The sequence below is a fragment of the Sinocyclocheilus grahami genome, unplaced genomic scaffold (assembly GCF_001515645.1).
Source record: "Sinocyclocheilus grahami isolate Dianchi unplaced genomic scaffold, SAMN03320097.WGS_v1.1 scaffold29.1, whole genome shotgun sequence".
Taxonomy (NCBI): Eukaryota; Metazoa; Chordata; class Actinopteri; order Cypriniformes; family Cyprinidae; genus Sinocyclocheilus; species Sinocyclocheilus grahami.
In genome coordinates this window covers 2421912-2443981 of record NW_015505208.1, presented here as the reverse complement: position 1 = coordinate 2443981, position 22070 = coordinate 2421912, and the positions used below count along the sequence as shown (strand labels likewise).

Below are 22070 nucleotides of genomic sequence, written 5' to 3'. Positions count from 1 at the left end.
GGTTTTTTTGTGGATGCAGAGCTCAGCACGTTGGTACTCGTACGTCTAGACGTGGGAGGAAAATATAACTGGAATGCAAAATGATTCATCATGAATCCTAGATTAATAACATTACAGAAACAGTAAATATTTTTCAACTCTGGTCATCAGGGAACTCCCACTGAGTCAGCAGGATATACAGTCCACTGAACAATCCTTTTAGATTAGATTAGATATGTAAAACCATGTCAGAAGCTACTCGCTTGAACTGGTTTATTGACCTCCATTCTCAGTGAGAATAAACAAAGGAAATCTTCCATATTTTTGCAGTTTCAGAGGATTGTGTACCCAATAACTTGTTTAATGACCTCAGTATCCACTCCATGCAGTTACCTACAGGAAATTCCCAAACACGTGGATTCTCAGAACCCTGGGGCAAGCTAATATATTTACAATATTGCCTACAGAACAAGCTGTGCAGTATACTATAGTGCAACAGTGTAGTTTTTACGTTCCATGTGCTTTTATAGGGCTTTTCACACTGACCTTAACACCAAGTTGTCATCTTTGCGTGTGAAACGATGCGACGTCAGAACGTAAGGGCCAACGACCATTCATAAACTAAACAGCGCTCGCCTCAATAATTACTCATGCGGTTTGTAGAGTTATCACAACATTCAGCGTTCTATTTCGTTAAAGGTACATGTGAAACAGTGACGGAAATGCGTTAATTGGGGTGAAGAAACCATTTTAATTTTACAGTTGAAAGTTCGAAAAGTATGTTTAGCATAAACCGGATGGTACAGCCAGGAATATATAAGCCCAACTGCTGCGTATGAGCGAGACAAGCTTTAATTTAAGCAGTTCATCCAATGATATTGACTATGCAAATAAGAATTTTAACCCAGGATTTACAAATGTAGCATGTGAAACCTTGAGTCGAAACCTAAATGTCCAGGGTAAATTCCTAACCCCAAGTAAAGAAGGAATTGTGAATGAATGAACAGTAAGTCATAATTTTGTTGACCCAGGGCTTAGAAAGGCAAGAGTTGGCAATTTTACTTATTTTTAAATCCTAATGTACAAAACAGTAAAATGCACCAAAACATCCTGAGGTCAAATGTTTAGTTTCAGCAGTTCACTTTCTACATGATACGGTCAACCACATTTAGCTACCAAAAAACTACTCCGTGCTCTCTGCTGATTTCCAGACAATAAAAAAAAATTGAAATAAAAACTGGACAAAGAACTATTTTTAAATAAAAATGGTTAAAGTGCAAACATTCCATTTAAAACAATCCTCTTTGTTCTTGATCCAAATATCTTTTTTTTTTTTTTTAAATGGTGCTCTTTTAGAAAAAGTGGGGAAGCCCACCAGGGTATTTCAAGAGTGCTTTGACCTGAAAATGTGACAAGCACCAGTAGATGACGCCTACTCTCATAAAAGTGTTGACATGCTGTCTGCTACTGCACACCTACATTAACAACCTCTCATCTTTGTGTTATTAAGGTGCACCACACTTCAGAAACTCCGACGTGAAAGTTCAGTTTGTTCTTCAGAACAAATGTAACTAATTTTGTTCAAATTAATCACTGATACACCAACTGGAATGGCTGATCGACGCCCAGTCAAGTATGTATTTCACAGTTTAGTAGATGTTCAGAGGTTTTGTCCTCTTGTTCCTGTAGCAATGCTAAAGTCAGATAAAAAAAATAAATACTGTCCAGTAAACTCACACTATGAGTTTAGACTCTGAGTCTTGCGTATTGATGGATTCTGAGCTGCCGCCCTGTTCCTGCTCAGGATGACGAAAACTACAGTCTTCCTGCTCAACAACCATTATCCTGGACTCGTCTGAGTGGTCTAAAAGAAAGGAATGACAATACTGTAAAATCAGACAATATAATGACAGGTAGTTTTATTCTAAGAACACCATATAGGAAAGACAAAATGAACACAAAGGTTTAAATGGTACCTTGGTCAGGGGTATCGGTTTTTGGCTTCTTCTCTGTTTTGTTTTGTGCCTTTACGTATGCAACCACAGATGCTATGATAAAAAGGACAGCCAAACCTGCCATCCCTGCAGCAATGAAAGCTGGAAGCCAGTTTGTCTGTTCTAGAGGAAACAAAAATGCCATTGAGGTTAGAATTTGATATTCATTTTAAAATATAAGTCCAATTAACTTGAGCACAGCTCTGCAATGGTGATAATGTTTTTTTTTTCACTAGATATTTTAATTTACCATTTTCATCTTTTGCCCCAGTAGGTAAGAGTTTTGGTGTAGGTTCTGTAACAGACACAAAAACATTAAATGATGCGGCATGTTGCTTGCCATCCAAGTTACGTTCTCCTGTATTTTCTTCTTACCTTCTAAATATGTGCATGTACTGTCACTGGTAACATTTCCTTTGACCAAAGTCTGTCCATCAGGACAACTAGAGAATGAATAAGAAAGTTTGAATGACTTTTACGACAAATGTATTTCTGAGAAATTGTATTCCAATAAATTATTTTTAAAAAGGAAAATTATTAAACTGCACCTTCTTAAAATTAAGATACATTTTTACAAGAATGTCAGTATTACAAAAATATTATTAGGTTACATAATGCAGTCCATTGCCGTCAGTAAATGTCTCTGTACCTGGCTTGCATTTCTTGCAGCAGACACCATCGTTTCCATTAAGAATCCAGTCATCACATCCAGTGTCAGCACCTAAAGTAGAGTTCAGTACTAGACTGAATATTAGCAAAATCCTTGGAAGTCCTCTGAAAGCAGCCAACATTTCTTCCTGCACAACAAATAAAACAATTTAACAACTAAGGAAGATTGTTAAGCAATTATTAATTAACTGTATATGTGATATACTACAATATAATTACACTGACACTAAATGACACTACTGTCTTCAGTAGAGCTGAACTTTCATAATGAATGAACTTTACAGTTATTGAACTGAACTAAACCAACGCTGAACTGAGTGGAGCTAAACAGTGACACTATCGTCTTGCTACAGCTGCTTTATAGTTTTCAAGTTTGCATCATTTATTCTGTTACTTTCCTGTATAACAATGTGAAGCTGCTATGGAACAATCTCTATTGTATAAAACACTACAAAAAATAGATTAATTATTGAAATATTATTATTAATTAAGTGTAATTCATTCATTCAACTCTGTCAGCAGCGAACAGTGAAGTAAAATAGTTAACTTCTAAAATGCTCGAATGATTAAATATTTTTAAATGTAGCATAGAAATGTAGCATAGTTACAATTATGTATATATGATTAATATTAACGAATTAGTCACATGTAAATCATATTCTCTTACTGTTTTCAGTGTAGTGGTCCTGACTCGAAGCAAACGCGCACTAAAATGAGAATTTCCACTGGCTCATCATTTAAAGATCACAAAATGTACAATCTCTCACCCCAGTAGGCGGGTCTTTGACACGTTCTTTCTCTCTCGGTTTCTCTCCCACACACACACACACACTCTAGCTCTCTCACCTCTGTCAGTTTGACTTTTACTTCTTCATCGTCTTCAGTGTTTGTGTCCTCACACATTTAATGTCGCGATATAAAGCGTTACAGCGAAACAGAGAGAGAGAGAGAGAGAGAGTGAAGGACGCAGACATACAGCTGTAGACACACACACAGTAGGCTACTAGCTGCGTGCTCAGGAGGTCGCATTTGAAGGCTGCATAGTATGTGCAGTGCATACGTCATTAAGGATGTCTTATTTAAGAAAAGTAACCATAATAAAATTGACTGTTATTCCATGTGAGGTTTAAAATACTATAATTTCTTTTTTACTTTGCAATTTAACATGACTTTTCTTAAATTAGACTTTTCCGATGACGTACGCAGCCTTCTAAATGAGACACAGCTAACTGTTTGCACTTTAACAGCTGGTTAATGACACATCATGACTCAGTTCTCTCCGAAGGACTCATGGCCATCACCTGCCATGTCATCCACATCCACAGCAGTTTCGACTTCCTCATAAGGCTATATTTTAATTCTTTCCTTATTAGCCTACTCCTGCTTTAGGAATAGAGTATGAAAGAGGCTTGGCAGTAACCTACATTTCCTATACTTTTTAAGAAACAGTTGATTTAGTCATTGCCCCAGCAGGCTTGTGATTTTTTTTAGGCAACACAAGGAAAAAAATACCCATAATGAAAACAAAACATGCGTGTTATGTGGTCATTAAAGCGTTTTAATGCACAATAAGATGAAGATAAATGAATTTGTATAAGACACTTTTTGTAATACAGTCTTGAGCAATGCAAAAACCCATGAAAGTCACATTACACAAACAATCCAGCCCAAACTGCAGTATCATGCTGCGTTCACGCTGTCATAATTGCCGTCATTTCTAGATGACAGTACTTGACGTAGCCTACTACTATGAGCTGTTCACGTCCTCGGACTATGCATTATGACAACACTATCAGCGTCCAAACATAGCGCCTAAGTAATAAATTGTACAGCCATACAGCCGTAGGCTACAGCCATATAGCATATAGGTAGATTGCACATTCGACCACTCCAGTCATGTCCGCCATCTTGGAAAGGTCTATATGTCATCACTCACAATAAAAATCCATACGTTTTTAAAAATACAACAACACTGTGCAGCATCTGGTTGTGAAAATTGCCTTCATTGAAATTCCTGAATAAACTGGATAAACTTTCACAGGTAAGAATGTGTTGATTTGTGCTTTTAATATGTAATATTACAGGTTTTTTAACTAAAGTAAGCTACCTTTTAAATGCCGTGTTAGCTAACGGATTTGTCTTGTTGTATTGTGTTAGAAAAGGCATCTGCTGAAGCCTTTTTTTTTGTTGTTGTTGTTGTTGTTGTTGTTGTTTATATGGCCTGCTATATGTAAGCCGTCAGGCCATATTGTGAACTTTCAAAGCCTGGAACAATCAAGTGCAATTAAGCTCTATAGCAGGGGTGGGCAAACTTGGCCCTTCCAGGCCACTTTCCTTCAGAATTTAGCTCCAACTCTAATCAAACACACCTGAACCAGCTAATCATTGTCATCAAGACTACTAGAAAGCTACAGGCAGGTGAGTTTTATCAGGGTTGGACCAAATCTCTGCAGCAAAGTGGCCTGGAAGGGCCAAGTTTGCCCATCACTGCTCTATAGTAATTAGCTGGTAAAGTGTATTTACTTTTTGTAGAGTTCACTAAAGTTACCATGATCATTGTAATGGTCAAAGCAGATGTCAGTAGACTGGGAAGATTTGAAAATGAGTGGTTCATTCATAAAATTAAACAACCTTACCTTAATTCTGCTGAAATACAAAAAGAAGACCGAAGACGATCGAATACAGCTCTAAACAAGGGCAGAGCTACGTACGGTCAGATACAAGCTGTAATTACGAGTTCTATGAAGACATGAACACTTTTTACGATCTCGTAATTATGAATCGTGCAACAGACACGCCCACCTTAACAATTTCAATATATATATATTTATCTTATCAAAGTCCATACACATTACAGATAACTTCTGAAGTAACAAATAATTGACACATCCTTCTAGATACAAGAACTTTTTAGCCACATATTCTTTTTATATCTATTTCTTGTGAAAGTGGATTCAAGAGGTTAAAAGACATGTTAAAATGTCTAAAATTATACTGTTATTTTGTAATCTCTTTTTTATTATTATTGTCTATGGGCAATAAAGTGCTGCAGTGACATATTCTCGTAGGCCAACCTGGAAATCTGCATTATCCCAGTTCTCTGAAAGCGGACTAGGGAATAAAGGAGTTTTCCTGTTCAGTGTGATGATGTGTAATGCCCCCCACAACCTCTGTAGTCCCATTTAGCCACTTGTTAGCAACCACCTTTTTCAAGATAACTCAAATCTTTTTTTAAAAATCATGCTGTAAATAAAACATGAAAATATCTTAAACTTGTGTTAACCACAGACATTGTTTTAGGCATTTAACCAGAAACCTATAAAAAACAGATTTTGAGACATTGGCTAAAGTGCTAAAATGCTAACATGTTTCTGGGTTTTGGTCTACAAAAACACATCATCCCCACAGCGCTCTATTCCCAGGAGGCACTTTCAAAATACAGTAAATGACAAAAAAAACCAGCTGAGTAATGAGGAAATATGATTAATAAAATGTAAAAAATAAAAAAAGACCTGAAATGCTCTTTAGCTTTAGGCAGGAAACTATGTACCCTCCAGACATGCATTAAAGATCTCATCATATAGACAAATTAAAATAATTAAATGAATAAATTAAATAACAGTTCCTTATAACACAGATATAAGTTTTAGGTACTGAGCCATTGTCGCAGCTAACTTGAGAGGAATGCCATTTTCTTAAAGGGATGTGGTTAAACAGCTCTATCACATCTATCACTATCACAGCAGCCTGTTAGTTGCACTAATGTCACAATTTTGTACCACTTTGCTCTTTAAACATAGCCCATAGTTGCAACCTTTAAACAGGCACTATTTTTCATATCCAATAACATAAGTGCTAATACTTCCAGACAGTCTCACAGTTTTTTCCCCATTACTTTTGTCTACATAGTCTCATCATTTACAAAAAATTAGGCTAAATTCAGTAGTGCTATTCTAAAACACTATTATGCCATGTAATTAACTAAAAAAGAAAGCTAGTAAGCTTCTGACACATACACCTATATTATTACCACATCACACACTCCCACACTGACCTTTTCATTGGAAGGTTAAATGTAATCGTCAGCCCACACCAAACACGTCATTTGCAGCTCGATTCACTTAAGAACCTTTGTCTAGACGTCATTTGAAGTGGCCAGAAAAGAAAAAAACACCAGTCTATGCATCAGACTCAGCATATCTTTTACACACGTTGCTAAAGACTCAGAGATATACATCAGTGTGTGTCACACCAAGGCTAAGTATCATTTAGGCATCTGTTCTTTCCACCTCCCTTTAAATGATAAGCATTTTGTTTGTTTGCTGTCAAATAAAAAACACTTTGTCAAGGGGCCTAAGCTCACTTCCTTATACTGAGAAGCTGCAGTAGTGTGTCACAGCCAGAGCAGGGCACACTCATGCAAATGTCTTACAAGTAGCAGGGAAAACACTTCTGTATGTATGCCAGTAAGTGTTTCAGAATCTACGTCTCAGGCTTACCATCAACTATTCTCTTTAAAGAAACTTTATAATGATGTAATATATATACATCATTTATGAGGTGTAATAGACATTTAGCAAATGCAGCACATTTAGAACAGTTACTCAGAAATGTATTTTACATGGTTCATCACTATTAAGTGTGGATTAAAAAAAATACCTGACCAGTATAAAATACCTAAAGTCATACATTGAACATATATATAATTTTTTATTTAACAATGTGTTTATTCTACGATAACTTCCAGCTGGATGTACATTATCCCATTAACTTAAATATATTATGTACATATTATAATGTATGGTCCTATCACTAATTACATATTTTTGGTATATAATTAGTATTAGTTGTGTTTTGGAAACAATTATGACAAATTATATCAAGAATGTGTTCAAAACCTACAATATTGCCAGTTATTCAGAATAGATTTCTGTCTCAAGTTTTGGTACTTGGTAACTTTAGTTCCCTTTCAGTCGGTCACTCTCGACGTCACGTCGGAGGACCGACGAAATTGGGATCTCGCTTAGAGGGACCAATCTACTTCGAGTGTAAACTAAACGAGCCAATGCACATTGGCATGCGATTATTGCATCCAGCTGCTGCTGATCACAGCGTGAGTATAAGTAGGCAGCAGGTGCAGCGCATATTCAGCTTTTCTTTGAAAATGATCCGGTGTTGTGGCAGCACAAACCATGCAGACAAAACGGATATCACTGCCGTAAGCTTTTACCAGAGACTCCAATGTTGTCCACCAAATAGAAAATAGAGATCTGATGGTGCCAGTAGACTAAAATAAGCTACTTTTGTAACAAGCTGTGTTTTTGAATAAAGAAAAAAAAAAACACTTCCAAGACAATGGCTGGCCACTTCTTAATACATACATTTTTATTTTCTCAGTTTTATATATATATATATATGTTATCATATTTACAATTTATTATTCCTCTTTTGTGAAGAAACAATAAAGCAAACCTCTTTCACTGCAATCAGCGTTTCATTCTAAAGGGCCCAGAAGTTACATTCCAAAAGTGCTTACTCTTACTCTTTCCTGTTTTGGCTCAGGCAGATAGGTCAGTTCATGGTATGGAACATTATGAACAAAGACAACACCTCACTGCTTTTCCAGTAAATTTGACCATAACAAACATCATATCCTTCCTCCAAAAACAACTGTTTTAGAACAAAAAAATCACGACTCAGTAATTGTCAAGGGACTTTAGTTAGCCTATCTGTCTGTTTTAATATCTCTGTTATAACTTACAAGGCCTACTACCATTCTACTGCATTAACTGTACAGTGACGTTCGTAATACAGTGGTGAATACTAAGACAACTGGTGACATCTGAACAGTCAGTTCACAGACGCTATGAAAAGCACCTGTTTGTTATTGTTAAAAATGTATCATGTACATTTAGAGTTCATGATGGACATTTGGCAACCATGAGTCCAAAATTAACATCTGAGCATTTATTTAGTGATAGCTTAACATGCTATCAAGTTAATGAGGGAATTCTGAGTTGTAGCCTCACAAGACAATACATTCAGCAATGTTTAGGGACGTCAATTGTCATTATGATGTCTGATTGTCAACAGGGTCTTTGTGAACATTAAGTCAAATGCAACTGTGTAAGGAAAAAAATCATCCAGAGCGTAAATACATTTAACTGTACGGACTGTGTAAAGTGCAGTCTGATACACTGACTTTCCTGTTAAAAGCTTATTAGTTGTATCTTATGCTGCTACTGCAGTATTGTAGTTTTTGTGTCAGTTTAAATTAACTCTGCAGTTGTGCTTATTTTTTAAAGTGTCCTTCGGTGATCTAAATAACATTGAATGGACATTAAAGAAAGAGTTGACCCAAAAATGAAAAATCTGTCATCATTAGCTCACTCTTATGTTTTTTTTCCAAATACTTTCTCTCTTCTGTGGAACACAAAAATTGATTTTTTTTTTAAATATCCTGGTCATTCCTTTCCACATAATAGAAGTAAAAGGGGACTGGGGCTGTCCTGAAATACTCCAAAATGACAAAAAAAAAAGTAGTCCATGCAACAAAAGTGGGCTATATTTCAAGTCTTCTGAAGACATACAATACATTTTGGTCACAGAAAGCTAAGCTGGTCACTAATGATAATCTTCTCTTTACCCTTCCTTCCTTCCTTCTCCTTTTATGGTGTTTTTTGTCATTTTGTAGCTTTCGCCCTTGTCCCTACTCACTCTCATTATATAGAAAAGAGTTGTCAGAATATTCTGGATAAAATATGTTCAGGAATAAAAAAAAGTATTAACTTAACTTAGTGTTAAGTATTATTTATATGCTATTATATTAATATTTTTAGTTAGCTTGATTTGAATGTTTTAGTTAATTATGTGAATTTATCATTTTTATGAGTTCTTTTAAAATATTTCTATACAATATTTCTATATTTTATTTAGTTTAAATCATTTTAGGAACACTGCTGTTGTCAAGAAATGTTTAGTTCATTGTTTGTAAATTGCTTTAATGTATATAAAAAAAAACATTTTAGGACTTCTACATAAATGTATTTCTGTTAGTTGCCAAGGCAACATTTCTCATTTTCACTGAAGTTTTTCATCCAATATTTATATTTGATTTCAGCTTTATTTCAATTACTGAAAACTGTTTTTAATAGTTTTAGTTAACAATTACAACAGTAATTTTTTGTTCCACAAAAGAAAGAAACAGGATAAATGAGCAAGTTGCAGAACTTCCATTATTGGGTGAACTGTCCCTTTAAATGCTTTAAATCGGGCTGTCAGTTTGTACATTCTCGTCAGTAGCAAAAATTGATGAAGCAAACTGCGAGAAGTAGGCCTTGTGCTCTGAAAGGGTTAAAGCCACTCTCCTGTCACATAATATCAACAAAAAATTCACAAGGATTGCCCATAGCATGTTGAAATGACTGCCGACTAGCGGTGAGTTCTGGGGGGACGTTTCCTATCTCCCGGACTGGGGGTGCCCCAGGTGGGCTGTTGCTTGCTGTCGCTTTGGGGGCGAGGTGAGCGAGGCAGTAGGGAGGGGGCAGACCCGGCGGGCCGTACGAAGAGCCGCGACTTCTCTCACTGTGGGCACAGGACAGATGATTGGGCTGAATGAAAGGGGCATGGCTGTAGGTGAAGCTGTGGCTATGCTGCGAGATGCTGACACACTGGCCATGGCTGTACCCAGAGTGAGCGTAGCTGTGGCTGGAGTGGGCCTGACTGGCAGCAGAGCGGCTGTGGCTTTGATGACTCAGCTGACTGGGTGCTCTCTCACCCCTCCTTACGACCCACGCTCCCATGTCTGGTTCACTGCCCCCACAGCACGGTGCCTTATGGTCCTTCTCTCGAGGGGAGGGTCTCCGGCCTTTCCCAGCACTGGGGTTGGAGCCACTGCTTCTGCTACCTGTGGTGAGAGATAAATGTATTTGGACAAATGTAGTATTATTTTCCCTCACAAAACCATATGCTAACCAGACTTGACAAGCAATGGCAGCCATTTTTTCCATTTTACCCAAATTTCGAATTACAGCTGTGACAAGCACATCTAACATTTGGTTAGTTGCTTGATTTGTATTTCTACAGCATCAACCCACGCAAAATCTTATAAAAACCCAGCTTCTCATTTACACTACGTTTCAAATGTTTGAGGACAAATACCTTTATTTATTTATACAAGTACCTTTATTTAGCAATGATGCATTAAATTGATCAAAAATGACAGTAGAAAGACTTTTACTTTGTTTTAATTTTTTTTTAAATAAATCCTGTTCTTATGAACTTTCTATTTATCAGTGAATCGTGAAAAATAATAAGAAGAAATTAGTGCTGTCAAACGATTAATCGCGATTAATCGGATCCAAAATAAAAGTTTTTGTTTACATAATATATGTGTGTGTACTGTGTATTTTTATTATGTATATTTAGATACACACATGCATGTTTATATTTTAGAAAAATATGTTATATTTGTATATTAAATTTATTTATATATAATGTAAATACATATATATATAATGTAAATGTAAATATGGTATATATCAAAATATATACTGTATGTGAGTGTGTATTTATATATGCATAATAAATATACACAGTACACACACATACAGTGGGTACGGAAAGTATTCAGACCCCCTTAAATTTTTCACTCTTTGTTATATTGCAGCCATTTGCTAAAATCAGAAATGTTACGCGAGCACCAAATCAGCATATTAGAATGATTTCTGATGGATCATGTGACACTGAAGATTGGATTAATCGCTAAAAATTCTACTTTGTCGTCACAGGAATAAATTACATTTCAAAATATATTAAAAAGAGAAAATTCATTTTAATTGTGATATTCATACTATTTTTACAGTTTTTGATTAAAAAAAATTGTGTAAGAGGCTTTTCAAAAATGTTGAAAAATCTTAACCAAACCATAACTTTAGAACGGTAGTGTAGCCTATATTAAACATCAAAAATATACAAGGACAGAATGATTGTGGAAGCTGACAAAGATCAAACAAATCCCTCATGTTGTGCAGCAACATTTTTGTTCTCAACAGAAACGGTCTCATTAAAATAAAATGCAAAAATGTCCAAAATATTAACAAATATTCTGTATGTAATACTAAAAACAACCAAAACAAATTCCACAATTCTGACAAGAAACACCATAAAAAAGCTGTCTGGAGAAGCATCATGGAAGGTACATGTTTCGTTTTACGCTCTTCATCTGTGCTCTGATTGGCTGTAATGTCGCACCTGGTTAGGACGCGGTTTGAAGGTCAGCAATACCATGAGGATAATTAACATCAATACATCAACAGAAACGATATGGTACGAATATGAACATTTTGTGGTGGATAAGTGTTTTAAAGGGGTCATATGATGCGATTTCAAGTTTTCCTTTCTCTTTGGAGTGTTACAAGCTGTTCGTGAATAGATAAGATCCCTAAAGCTGCAAAGACTAACCAAAGAGATATTCTTTATAAAAGTTAAGACTCGTCCACACCCTCCTAAAACGCCTCGTTTAAAAATGCCCCCACATGTCTACGTTACTGTGTGGGAAGATTTGCATAATGCCGCCCAAATGTTCACGCAAAGAAAGAAGGCGTAACTTTATTGTTGCTGCCGCTGCGGCCATGTTGTGAAGACGCTGTGTGTTTTGTTGCGAAAGCGAAAATACTTTGGTCTGGCCTTCCAAAAGAGGACACGACTAGAAATCAGAGGTTAAGTTATACTTACAACACTGTTACAGAACAGTTTAACCCAAATATTCAGATGTGTGCAGCACATTTTATGGAGGACTGTTTCCTGATCCTGGTAGAGTAGACTACAATGCCGGCTGTTCTGACTCACAGACTGTAATACGTTTTCATTTAAAGGATTTGCCACTGATGAATCAAACGCAAGTTTTTTGGGCAGTGTAGCGTAGCACTTGTTGTTTGTCATTTCTCTGATCACAAATGCAGACATGGTTTTATGTTTATGCGGCGTGATGCAACACAACGCGTAAAAATACAGTATAATCTGTAATTATGTCCCCACTGGATGCAACAAATGCCTCATTTATAATGGGTTTTAATGTTTTTGTCTTGCTGCTCCGGCCGGGACACGGCATCACAGTATGGTAAGGGGCGTAACATTTCCGTCACATGCTTGAGGTATTCGGCCAATCACAATGCACTGGATAGCTGGCCAATCAGCATACACCTCGCTTTTCAGACCGATGAGCTTTGTAAAATAAAATATGTGGAAAATAATGTGTTTTTTTTTACCTTAAACCGCATAAACACATTGCATTACACCAAATACACAAAATAATGTTCTTTTAAGCAACATCATATGACCCCTTTAACCAACGTTAGCATTGAGAGTAAGTCAAAATGACATGGATGGCCTACATTTTTGTGATAATACAGTTCTTGGGAATGCAATAAGCTTCAACTCACATCATACAGTATCACGGAAATATTCACTTGAACTTTTCCAAGTTCATTCAGACTGGCAAAAAGAGTAAGTGTATTGCATAACAACTTTTCAAAGGATGAGAATCAGTCAGATTCTCATGCACAATGAGAGTAAAACTGCACATGCCCACACAAGAAACACAAACAAACAACACAGCTGGGGAGTCAAACTGGGCACCCCAATGATTCATATGCCATATGATGACAAACCACTGGAATAACAAGATGTAAAGGAGAAAAGTTGGGGCGAGAGGACGTTTAAATGAGAGTGCTAATCTTACCGGTTACCCCGTGAATAGAAGAAAATTCCATCAGTCTATAGACGGCCAGCAAAAACAGAGGGAATATCAGAATTATGACATGTTGCCCAACCAGATCTTCCATCTCACACTCCCACACCGAATATAGCAACAAGCTCTTCAAAAAAAACCTGCACCCCAGTTTCTGTGATGCCACCATATGTTATGCTTCCGGAAGCGACCAAACTTGAGTATGTTGGATCGGAGTTAAAAAAGTCATTACGATCAATGACCTTTGCATTATTACTGATTCACATTCCCAACTCTTTACTAACTCCACCATGCACATTTATGCAAAGGGTGGCATAAGCAGTGTAAATTATTTACAAGTCTGGCCATACCACATATATGGAATATCCAAGTGAATACAGCGACAATGATGATGCTCTGAAAATTGAATAATTGAAAAGAAAATAGTTGGCATTTGAGATCTTGATTTTAGTCTTACTGTTAAACCAGATTTCATTATTTACTTGTTTTAATTCAATAAATAAAGTCATTTAATTTAAAGAAAGGATCATTGTAACACTCAATAAATGTAACAATGATAAAGATAAAAAATACATTTTCAAATATATAAATAAATTTCAATATATAAACAAAGTATATATATATATATATATATATATATATATATATATATATATACACTTATATAAATAAAAGTAAAATGTTTTGAGAAAGTTACAGAAAAGGTAATTAATTAATGCTATTTTATGATTATGATTACTCTTTATTATTCATGTATTATATGATATATTATGCACTTTTATTTACAATTAATCAAATAATTATTCATCATTATATCTTCTTTAAATATGTTTGTATTGTTTTGGGCAATTTAGAAGCAAGAATACAAAAACATCAGAATTTTTCCTGTTTGTGTAGTATATCTTTAGGGTTTAATGTTTATTAAAAATGTATTTGTCAAAACTTTGTCATGCATGCTGTTTGGTTACATATAGTCAGGTGTCAATATTAAAGTCTGTTCTAAATCTTTAACTCATAAAATGTCTAGTACCTTGAATTAAATAACACATCAATTATAATCATTCACATGATAGATAATTTTCATGTCCAGCAATGGTGTTACGAATGCAACATCAGCCTTTGTTTACTTCTAGTTTAACTGTATCTGACTAATTAATTACTATGCATTTGATTTACATGAGTATCAACTGCTAATGTGTCAAAATAGTTGATTTTTAAAACTTAATATTTTAAATACTTTCTGAATAAATGGACAAACTGAAAAGTGGTCTAATCATGCAAATATGTGCACATGATTTACTAGTCTTGTGTCAATGATGTCATTCTGGCTGGGTGCCGTGTTCATTCAGGTACTGAAAGCAAAACTCAGTCTGCATGAATATATTGTAGTATTGTACCTAATCATCCTTCATGCAGATTTACAACAAACCCACTGATGGTTTCCATTTTACTGTAGTAAATTCCATTTACAATACATCTGAGCAGTTAGTAACGTAATAGTTGTTACTTAACATCATCAGGCACACCTGAAACCGAAAGAAAAAGTCACACAGGAAGCTCACGGGATTGTGTGTGGGGACGAGCGTGGACAGGGGTTTTCCCTTTTATCCATGAGTGCATCATTTACTGCGCTGTCTTACACACAAACAACACCCACCTTCGCTCTGTTGGCTGCCTGCACTGCCACTGTGAAAACTGTGGCAAGGGTCCGAGTATCCAGGAGGGAAGCCCGGTGGAGGAGTGGGGTAACCTGGGTAAGGGTAGGGCTGACCGCCGAGGGGCCAGGGGTTGGTTCCTGGTGGAGGAAGAGGAGCGAGACCATCCTGGTCAGAGCCCCCACCACTAGATCCCTCGTTCAGATTGAGAGAAGCCATATCTGAAAACAGAAGAATTTCAATATCATTACAATTATCAATATTTCACGTCATTGTATATTATTAATGACAGTTTATGACTCGAAGCACCAAATCTTTGACTTTAACCTTTAAGCCAGATCTTATCTTAATGTATTAAAGGTACACTAGTGTTCATAGGTTGGTGGGGTTGGTATGATATGAATCTTTTCTTTTTTTTGACAGAAATTAATACTCTTATTCAGCAAAGATACATTACATTGATCAAAAGTGATAGTAAAGACAATCACAGTTTTTAATACTGATAATAATCAGAAATGTTTCAAAATCAGCATATTAGAATGATTTCTAAAGAATCATGCAACACTAAAAACTGGAGTAATGGCTGCTGAAAATTCAGCTTTGCCATTACATGAATAAAATACATTTCAAAATACATTAAAATTGAACACAGTTATTTTAAATTCTAATAATATTTCACAATATTACTATATTTTTGATCAAATAAATGTAGCCTTGGTGATATAAAAGTTAACAAGAGGATCTTTATCAACTCAAGAAGTGTGTGTTCACTGTACTTTGGCACAGGTCTCCAAAGGTGTAGTAGCACTGCTCCGAGAAGGTGATTTTATTGACTGTGTGTCTCAGGTAGCCGTGTTTCAACAAACTGCTGGCGTATTTTCTAGCATCCCGACGGTCCTTGAAGCCCTCCACCCGTGAGAACAACCAGTCGACAACATCAGCCCCTGGAACACAGAGATTGAGCAATGAGAAAAATAACACTGATTACATTGATTATACAAAACATCTACCAAAAGCTAGATACTTGCAATAAACAAGGCACAAGGAAAGTATCTCCCCACCCAACAAATTCAAACCACAGCAAAGAAAGGCACAAACCGATGACAGCATTGGCTATAGTGATCTTTAACCACATTCGGTCTCTAATCTCCAGGCCTGAATCTGGTAACTGCATGACTTTTACTATAGTTGCCATGTCTGTTTTTGACACTGAAAGGGGGAGGTCATCAAACTCTGTGAAATTAGAGAGAAATTACAGTGTTGAGCATCATAAATCTGCCATTCTATTAACAGATGATCTCTAGGACAGTGACTTTGATTATACCATAATGGGGGTATGGCCCAGAAAGTGCAGTAGTGTGTGAGATCCAGGCAGCAGGGTCGATGGGTCTCACCGGCTCAGCTGAGGACAGACAGATGGCAGAATTTAAGTACAATCCAATAAAACTGATCCAAAAAATGAACTGGATGAATGCAGCATGGGTCTTCATGTCTATAATTTAGCTGCTATAATGGCGGGCGGTAGGTACTTCTAGGGATGGTGAAGTAGCTTCTAGGAGAGGGGTCCCAACATTTCGCCACTGTTAGGCTTATTGGCCTGTAGAGGACAAATGAAACACGAAACCATGTTAAAGAGAGCATTCAGATTCACTGAAAATTCAACTGAGTTGTAACATCCAATCTCACCCAGGTTTAGAGACAATCTCCCGTAGAATCCTGACAGCATCATCATTACTCATGTTCTCAAAGTTCACGTCATTGACCTGAGGAAATTATATTCCCATTAAACCTCCCATTATTTGATACATTACATCAGATGAAGTTTTTTAACTTGAAAATTGCTTACATTTCTCAACAATAGTCCCTATGTGTTTAATTGCAACTGTTGTGCAGAGTCAATATGAAATCATAATGAACTGTTATTGTATTATTTGTAGATGCTCCTCCACTATAAGTTTTTATATATATATAAAAAAAAAATAAAAAAAAATAATAATAATAATATATATATATATATATATATATATATATGTATATATATATAATATATATATATTCATATTTGAGGAACTTATTTAAAGGACAGTACACCTAAAAAAATCTAAAACAATTTTATTATTATTTACTGACTTTAAATAGTAAAAAAATATAAATTAATAATTATGAATAAAATAATAAATTTTATCAAATAAAATAATGGATAATAAAATTATTATAAATTAAAAAATAGTCAAAAATTACTACAAACCTCATACGAGTTAGTTTCTTCTATGGAACATAAAAGGTCAATGAAGAAAATCCTGGCCACTCTTTTCAATAAAAAAAGTGAATGGAAACTAGGTGTGACTTAGATGCTCCATAAAGGTATTATAAAAGTGAAACAAATGACTATATGCTGAAATCTGATAGCTTTGCGTGACAAACTGACCAAAATGTAAGTCAACTTGTTCCTCACATAAAGCTATTATATAAAATAGTGAATTAAGTAATATGGACTTTTTTCATAGTGCATTGTTACTACAAATTGCATAAAAAAAGGATGAACAGGATGGTTCTTTTTATGTATAACAATAGAAATAAAAATGAGTTTGGAACAAATTGGTGAGCAAATAATTACTATAAGGTTAATTAATTCTTCAAAAGAATGGCTTTAAAAAAGCCACAGTTTCTTAGTAAACTGCCTGTTTGTTTACATATGTGACCCTGGACCACAAAACCAGTCATAAGGGTCAATTTTTCAAAATTGAGATTTATACATCTGAAAGCTGAATAAATAAGCTTTCCATTGATGTATGGTTTGTATTATAGTACAATATTTGGCCGAGATACAACTATTTGAAAATCTGGAATCTGAGGGTACAAAAAAAATCTAAATATTGAGAAAAACGCCTTTAAAGTTGTCCAAATGAAGTTCTTAGCAATGCATGTTACTAATCAAAAATTAAGTTTTAATATATTTACAGTAGGAAATTTACAAAATATCTTCACGGAACATTATCTTTACGTAATATCCTAATGATTTTTGGCATAAAAGAAAAATCAATAATTTTGACCCATATAATGTATTTTTGGCTTTTGCTACAAATACACCCCAGCGACTTAAGACATATGTCCAGGGTCACATATGTGATGTTTTATGGTCACTTGGACATCATTCTGCAAAATTCACCTAATAACACAGGGTCATCTAACCATTATGGTTTCTAAATCAGATCACCTGAGTGAGGAAACCCCCTTTGTTATGTAAATAAATGACAAAAGACTTGAAAGCACCACTCTGTCCCTTGCTGGTCAATGACACCAAAAGGTCCTTTAGCAGGAAGGAAAGGGAGTGGAGCACAATAAGTCAACAACACAGGGAGGTGACCCAAACCTTGACAATTCCACAAGAGCATTTAGAAACTAAAAAGAGAAGAGACTTACAATAACAGGCCAGTTTCAGTTCTTTTCAAGGAATCATTGCAAGTGTAAATGATCTATTTAAATTTGACAATGTCGCAATGACATGAGGATATATTCAAGATGATTTTCCTGGTGTTCACATTTAAGTGGTATTTACCTAATAGAATGACATAAGGGTGAGTAAATCATGACAGAATTTCCCTTTAAAGGAGTAGTTCACTTCAGAACAGAACAGAACAGTTGATGAGCACCATTGACTTCCATAGTATTTTTTTCCTACTATGGAAGTTGATGGTGCTCATCAACTGTTCGGATACCAACATTTTTCAAAATATCTTTGTTTGTGTTCAACAGAATAAAGAAACTCATACTGGTTTGAAACAAGTGGAAGGTGAGTAAATGATGACAGGATTTTCATTCTGGAAGTGAACTACTCCTTTAAGTAACATTGTGGATCCTGGCAATTATTTGGAAGCATATTTTATCATTTTTAATCTTCCTAAAAGTGCATTAGACCAGTGTCTAGGTCCCTCTTGAAAGTGGTTTCAGACTGCTGATCATTTCACCTGTAACAGCATGTCTCCAGGCTCAATCCTGCCGTCAGCCGCCACCGCTCCACCTTTCATAATAGAGCCAATATAGATGCCTCCGTCTCCTCTGTCATTACTCTGACCCACTATACTGATACCCAAGAAGTTGTACTTCTCTGTGAGAAAGAGAGATAAGGCTGTGAACTTCCAATGACGTGCTCATCTATATTTAGAGCACACTAGACCTTGAAATACAGGAGGTTCGGTTTATTAAGCAGGTGGAGTGAAAAGATAAGAGATAAGAGGGAGGAGGCACAGGGATGGCTGAATCTAGTGAATAAGTTCTTACCCATATTGAGAGTGACAGTGATAATGTTGAGGCTCATTGTGGAGTCTGTAATACTACTGAAGGATGAGGACTGTCAAAAGAACGCATAAAAGATTAGTACAGATCAAACACAAATGTGTAGAGATGTGTACTTTTTCCTCCACATTCTCACCCTGTCCATTTTGGTGACTTTCTGCCTCCGTCGTCGGCGTTTGTGTCTACGCATGAGGTGTGATGAAGAGCTCTGCTCGGTTGAACTGCTAAGTCTGTGGCTTCAGTAAAATGAGAGGTCACAGCAGAGATTAACGCTACACTAATAAAGCAGCATGTTATTATGAAACTATAAGTGCACTATTTTAGTGGCCAAGCATAATCTCCAATATGAGTTCAGTTTTGAGGTCAATTCAAGTTAGGTTCTTAATTAAAAACTAGTGTTAGTATTCATTTTGACAATAACTGTTTTATTCTGACTGGCACTAATGCATTCACACACAAAAAATCGAAAAAGGTTGTACAAAGTACCAAAATTTACAGAATGATTATTGCTAAGAGTGTCATTCTAAGGCTGTGTAAATCAGACACTGTTCCTCCATTAAAGACCTCTGCGGTCGCTTGCATAAAAGATTTAGACTAGTCTTAAAAGTAAGTCATCTAATTTTTTTCTTTAAGACTGGTAAAAATTCGGTTACATAAAATGAAATTTTGTTGAATCAAAAATACCAGACTAATTACACCTTGGTTAACTGCTAGTTGGTCAAACTAGTTCTTAAGATACTGTCTTAACATAGAGGCTAAGTTTATGCAACTGGCCCCTGGTTGACCTGTCTTACTGGAATATTGCACATGTAATGAGTCCGGTATGAAGTTATGGGTAATCTTCACAAGTTTTACAGTATATGGCAACAATGAATTTGTAGTAAAAATGCACTATAAAAGAAATCCATATTACTTAATTCACTATTTTATATATTAGCTTTATGTGAGGATCAAGTTGCTGTTGACTTACATTTTGGTCTGTTAGTCACACAATATATTGGCATCATAACTGTAACAGCTTGATATTAGAGATTTATTTTTTATTTATTTGATAATAGAGGTTTTTATTTATTACTTTGCGATCATTAACATTTAATAAAACCTTATAATGCAATCTTCAGCAAATTTAATTTTTTACAAATATTTTTTAAATACAGTACATTATGATGTAGTGATACCTAAAATAAGGATTTTAGTTTTCGTTTGAATTTTTTCAATTTTATTAGGACAAAATAGGAGAGCATTTTAATTTTAATCATGAATGCATGAACTATGGGGAAAGACTAAACATGAATTCAAATTTAATTTTTAATTCAAAATTTTAATTCTTTGGCCAGCTTTACTAATTAAATTAGAGTGAAATGTTGTCATGCCAGTGGGCAAATAAGTACAGTCATTTTGAAAGAAAATAAATCCTGCACTCTGAGCCAAACAAATTTACATTTAATTGATCCAGGGAAATGAAACATTGAGTAATGTCTGACCTGTGGGCATCCTCATCCTCCTCGCTGTCGATAAAAGAGCTGGATTCCAGCTCACTGCTCATCACTGATGCGCTGTCAAAGCCAACAGCTGAGTCACGATTCACCCGCTCTGATTTCGAGTGACCGTTCACACGATGGACTGAGACAAAACAAAAAAGACACTGTTTAAAAGCTGAGGAAAAACAACACTTCAAAGTCAGAATACAGTACATAATTCTGGGAAAGGCATAATAGCCCTGAATGACAAATTTGATAAACAGTAAAGTGTTTTCTTGATAATGAAATTATAAGCACAGTCTTTTGTTTAAAAGGAATTGAACCCTGGTCCATTTAAAAGTTTCAAACAATCTACAGATGAAGGTGTGCAGTCATAATACTCAAATGGGCTTTATGCTGAAGAACTGAGGGTTTATGAAGTTACCATCACATCAGTCAAAAAACATGCTGGGGTATACATACAGAGACAAGGACGAAGCTGCGTCTCTGGGTGGCATTGGATGCGCTGAAACGGTCTGACCAAACGATAAGAGCGCTGTGGACCCCGAGAGCGACCGAAACATTCCAGTACTGCAGGAGTGCCCATTTCAGACCACTACCTCCCACATAGCCACTCGTATGCACAAATCATTCACAGCTATTTTAGCCAACCATATTTGACTCTTCACACACAGAGGAAGCTCTATCATTCCTCTGCCATGTGTGAGTTCACAGGACAACGGTATCACCTCAACCATCAAGGGTACAAGCAGAGGCCTGTGGCGAGATGAGCTGCACGCCTGCAGCCTATCAGTAGCCCTCTTTTTCAGAAAGGATGGTCCACAGGTGGATAATGCATTTATAGCCTCTCCAGAGTCCCTTTAGGCTCACTTTAGTATGCTTTAGATTTCAGGAAAGAGAGATAACAGAAGATGAAGACGAATTCGCTCAAGATGTGGGCACCAAAACAAATCTCTGGAAATGTTCCCTCTATATCTGACTTCAGGAGATGACCTTATGCCTGTGAAGCGCAATATTAATGTAAGTGACCAGTATATTCATACTAAAATCAAAACAGGCTATAAAAAGACTAAAATGTCTAAATCCTTTTAAATTTTCTGAACTATTTCTAATGTTTGCTAGTCCAGCTAATTCACCCACAAACGTGAGTGAAATAATACTACTGATCAAGAGATTATTATAAATCTTAAGTAGATTTTTTATATGGTAAGAAGAATATACTTATAGACACAGGATTTTTATATAT

At 35.8% G+C, this 22070-nt stretch overlaps 1 protein-coding gene and 2 long non-coding RNA genes across 4 annotated transcripts in view; all 3 read right to left on the bottom strand.

Annotated features, from left to right (window-relative positions):
• Nucleotides 1–772: 772 nt before the first annotated feature.
• LOC107570941 (uncharacterized) lies at nucleotides 773–2418 on the bottom strand. The gene is made up of 4 exons (XR_001607113.1): nucleotides 2349–2418; nucleotides 2224–2268; nucleotides 1956–2096; nucleotides 773–1843 (listed from the first exon to the last, which is right to left on the bottom strand). It is a non-coding gene; the product is annotated as an uncharacterized lncRNA (long non-coding RNA).
• Nucleotides 2419–2627: 209 nt separating this feature from the next.
• Nucleotides 2628–3835, bottom strand: LOC107571853 (uncharacterized). The gene is made up of 3 exons (XR_001607246.1): nucleotides 3489–3835; nucleotides 3310–3349; nucleotides 2628–2770 (listed from the first exon to the last, which is right to left on the bottom strand). It is a non-coding gene; the product is annotated as an uncharacterized lncRNA (long non-coding RNA).
• A 5993-nt stretch (nucleotides 3836–9828) lies between these two features.
• dvl1a (dishevelled segment polarity protein 1a) overlaps nucleotides 9829–22070 on the bottom strand; it is a 36810-nt gene continuing 24568 nt past the window's right edge. The window contains exons 5-15 of one of the 2 annotated variants that reach the window (XM_016257133.1): nucleotides 20828–20966; nucleotides 19480–19579; nucleotides 19329–19398; nucleotides 19016–19155; nucleotides 16734–16810; nucleotides 16577–16644; nucleotides 16372–16449; nucleotides 16146–16280; nucleotides 15824–15991; nucleotides 15050–15268; nucleotides 9829–10548 (exon numbers count right to left, since the gene is read on the bottom strand). In XM_016257133.1, the coding sequence (XP_016112619.1) occupies nucleotides 10013–10548; nucleotides 15050–15268; nucleotides 15824–15991; nucleotides 16146–16280; nucleotides 16372–16449; nucleotides 16577–16644; nucleotides 16734–16810; nucleotides 19016–19155; nucleotides 19329–19398; nucleotides 19480–19579; nucleotides 20828–20966 (1730 nt within the window). In that variant the 3' untranslated portion in view covers nucleotides 9829–10012. The remainder of the gene's footprint in view (nucleotides 10549–15049; nucleotides 15269–15823; nucleotides 15992–16145; nucleotides 16281–16371; nucleotides 16450–16576; nucleotides 16645–16733; nucleotides 16811–19015; nucleotides 19156–19328; nucleotides 19399–19479; nucleotides 19580–20827; nucleotides 20967–22070) is intronic. The other variant, XM_016257141.1, reaches the window with a different exon arrangement.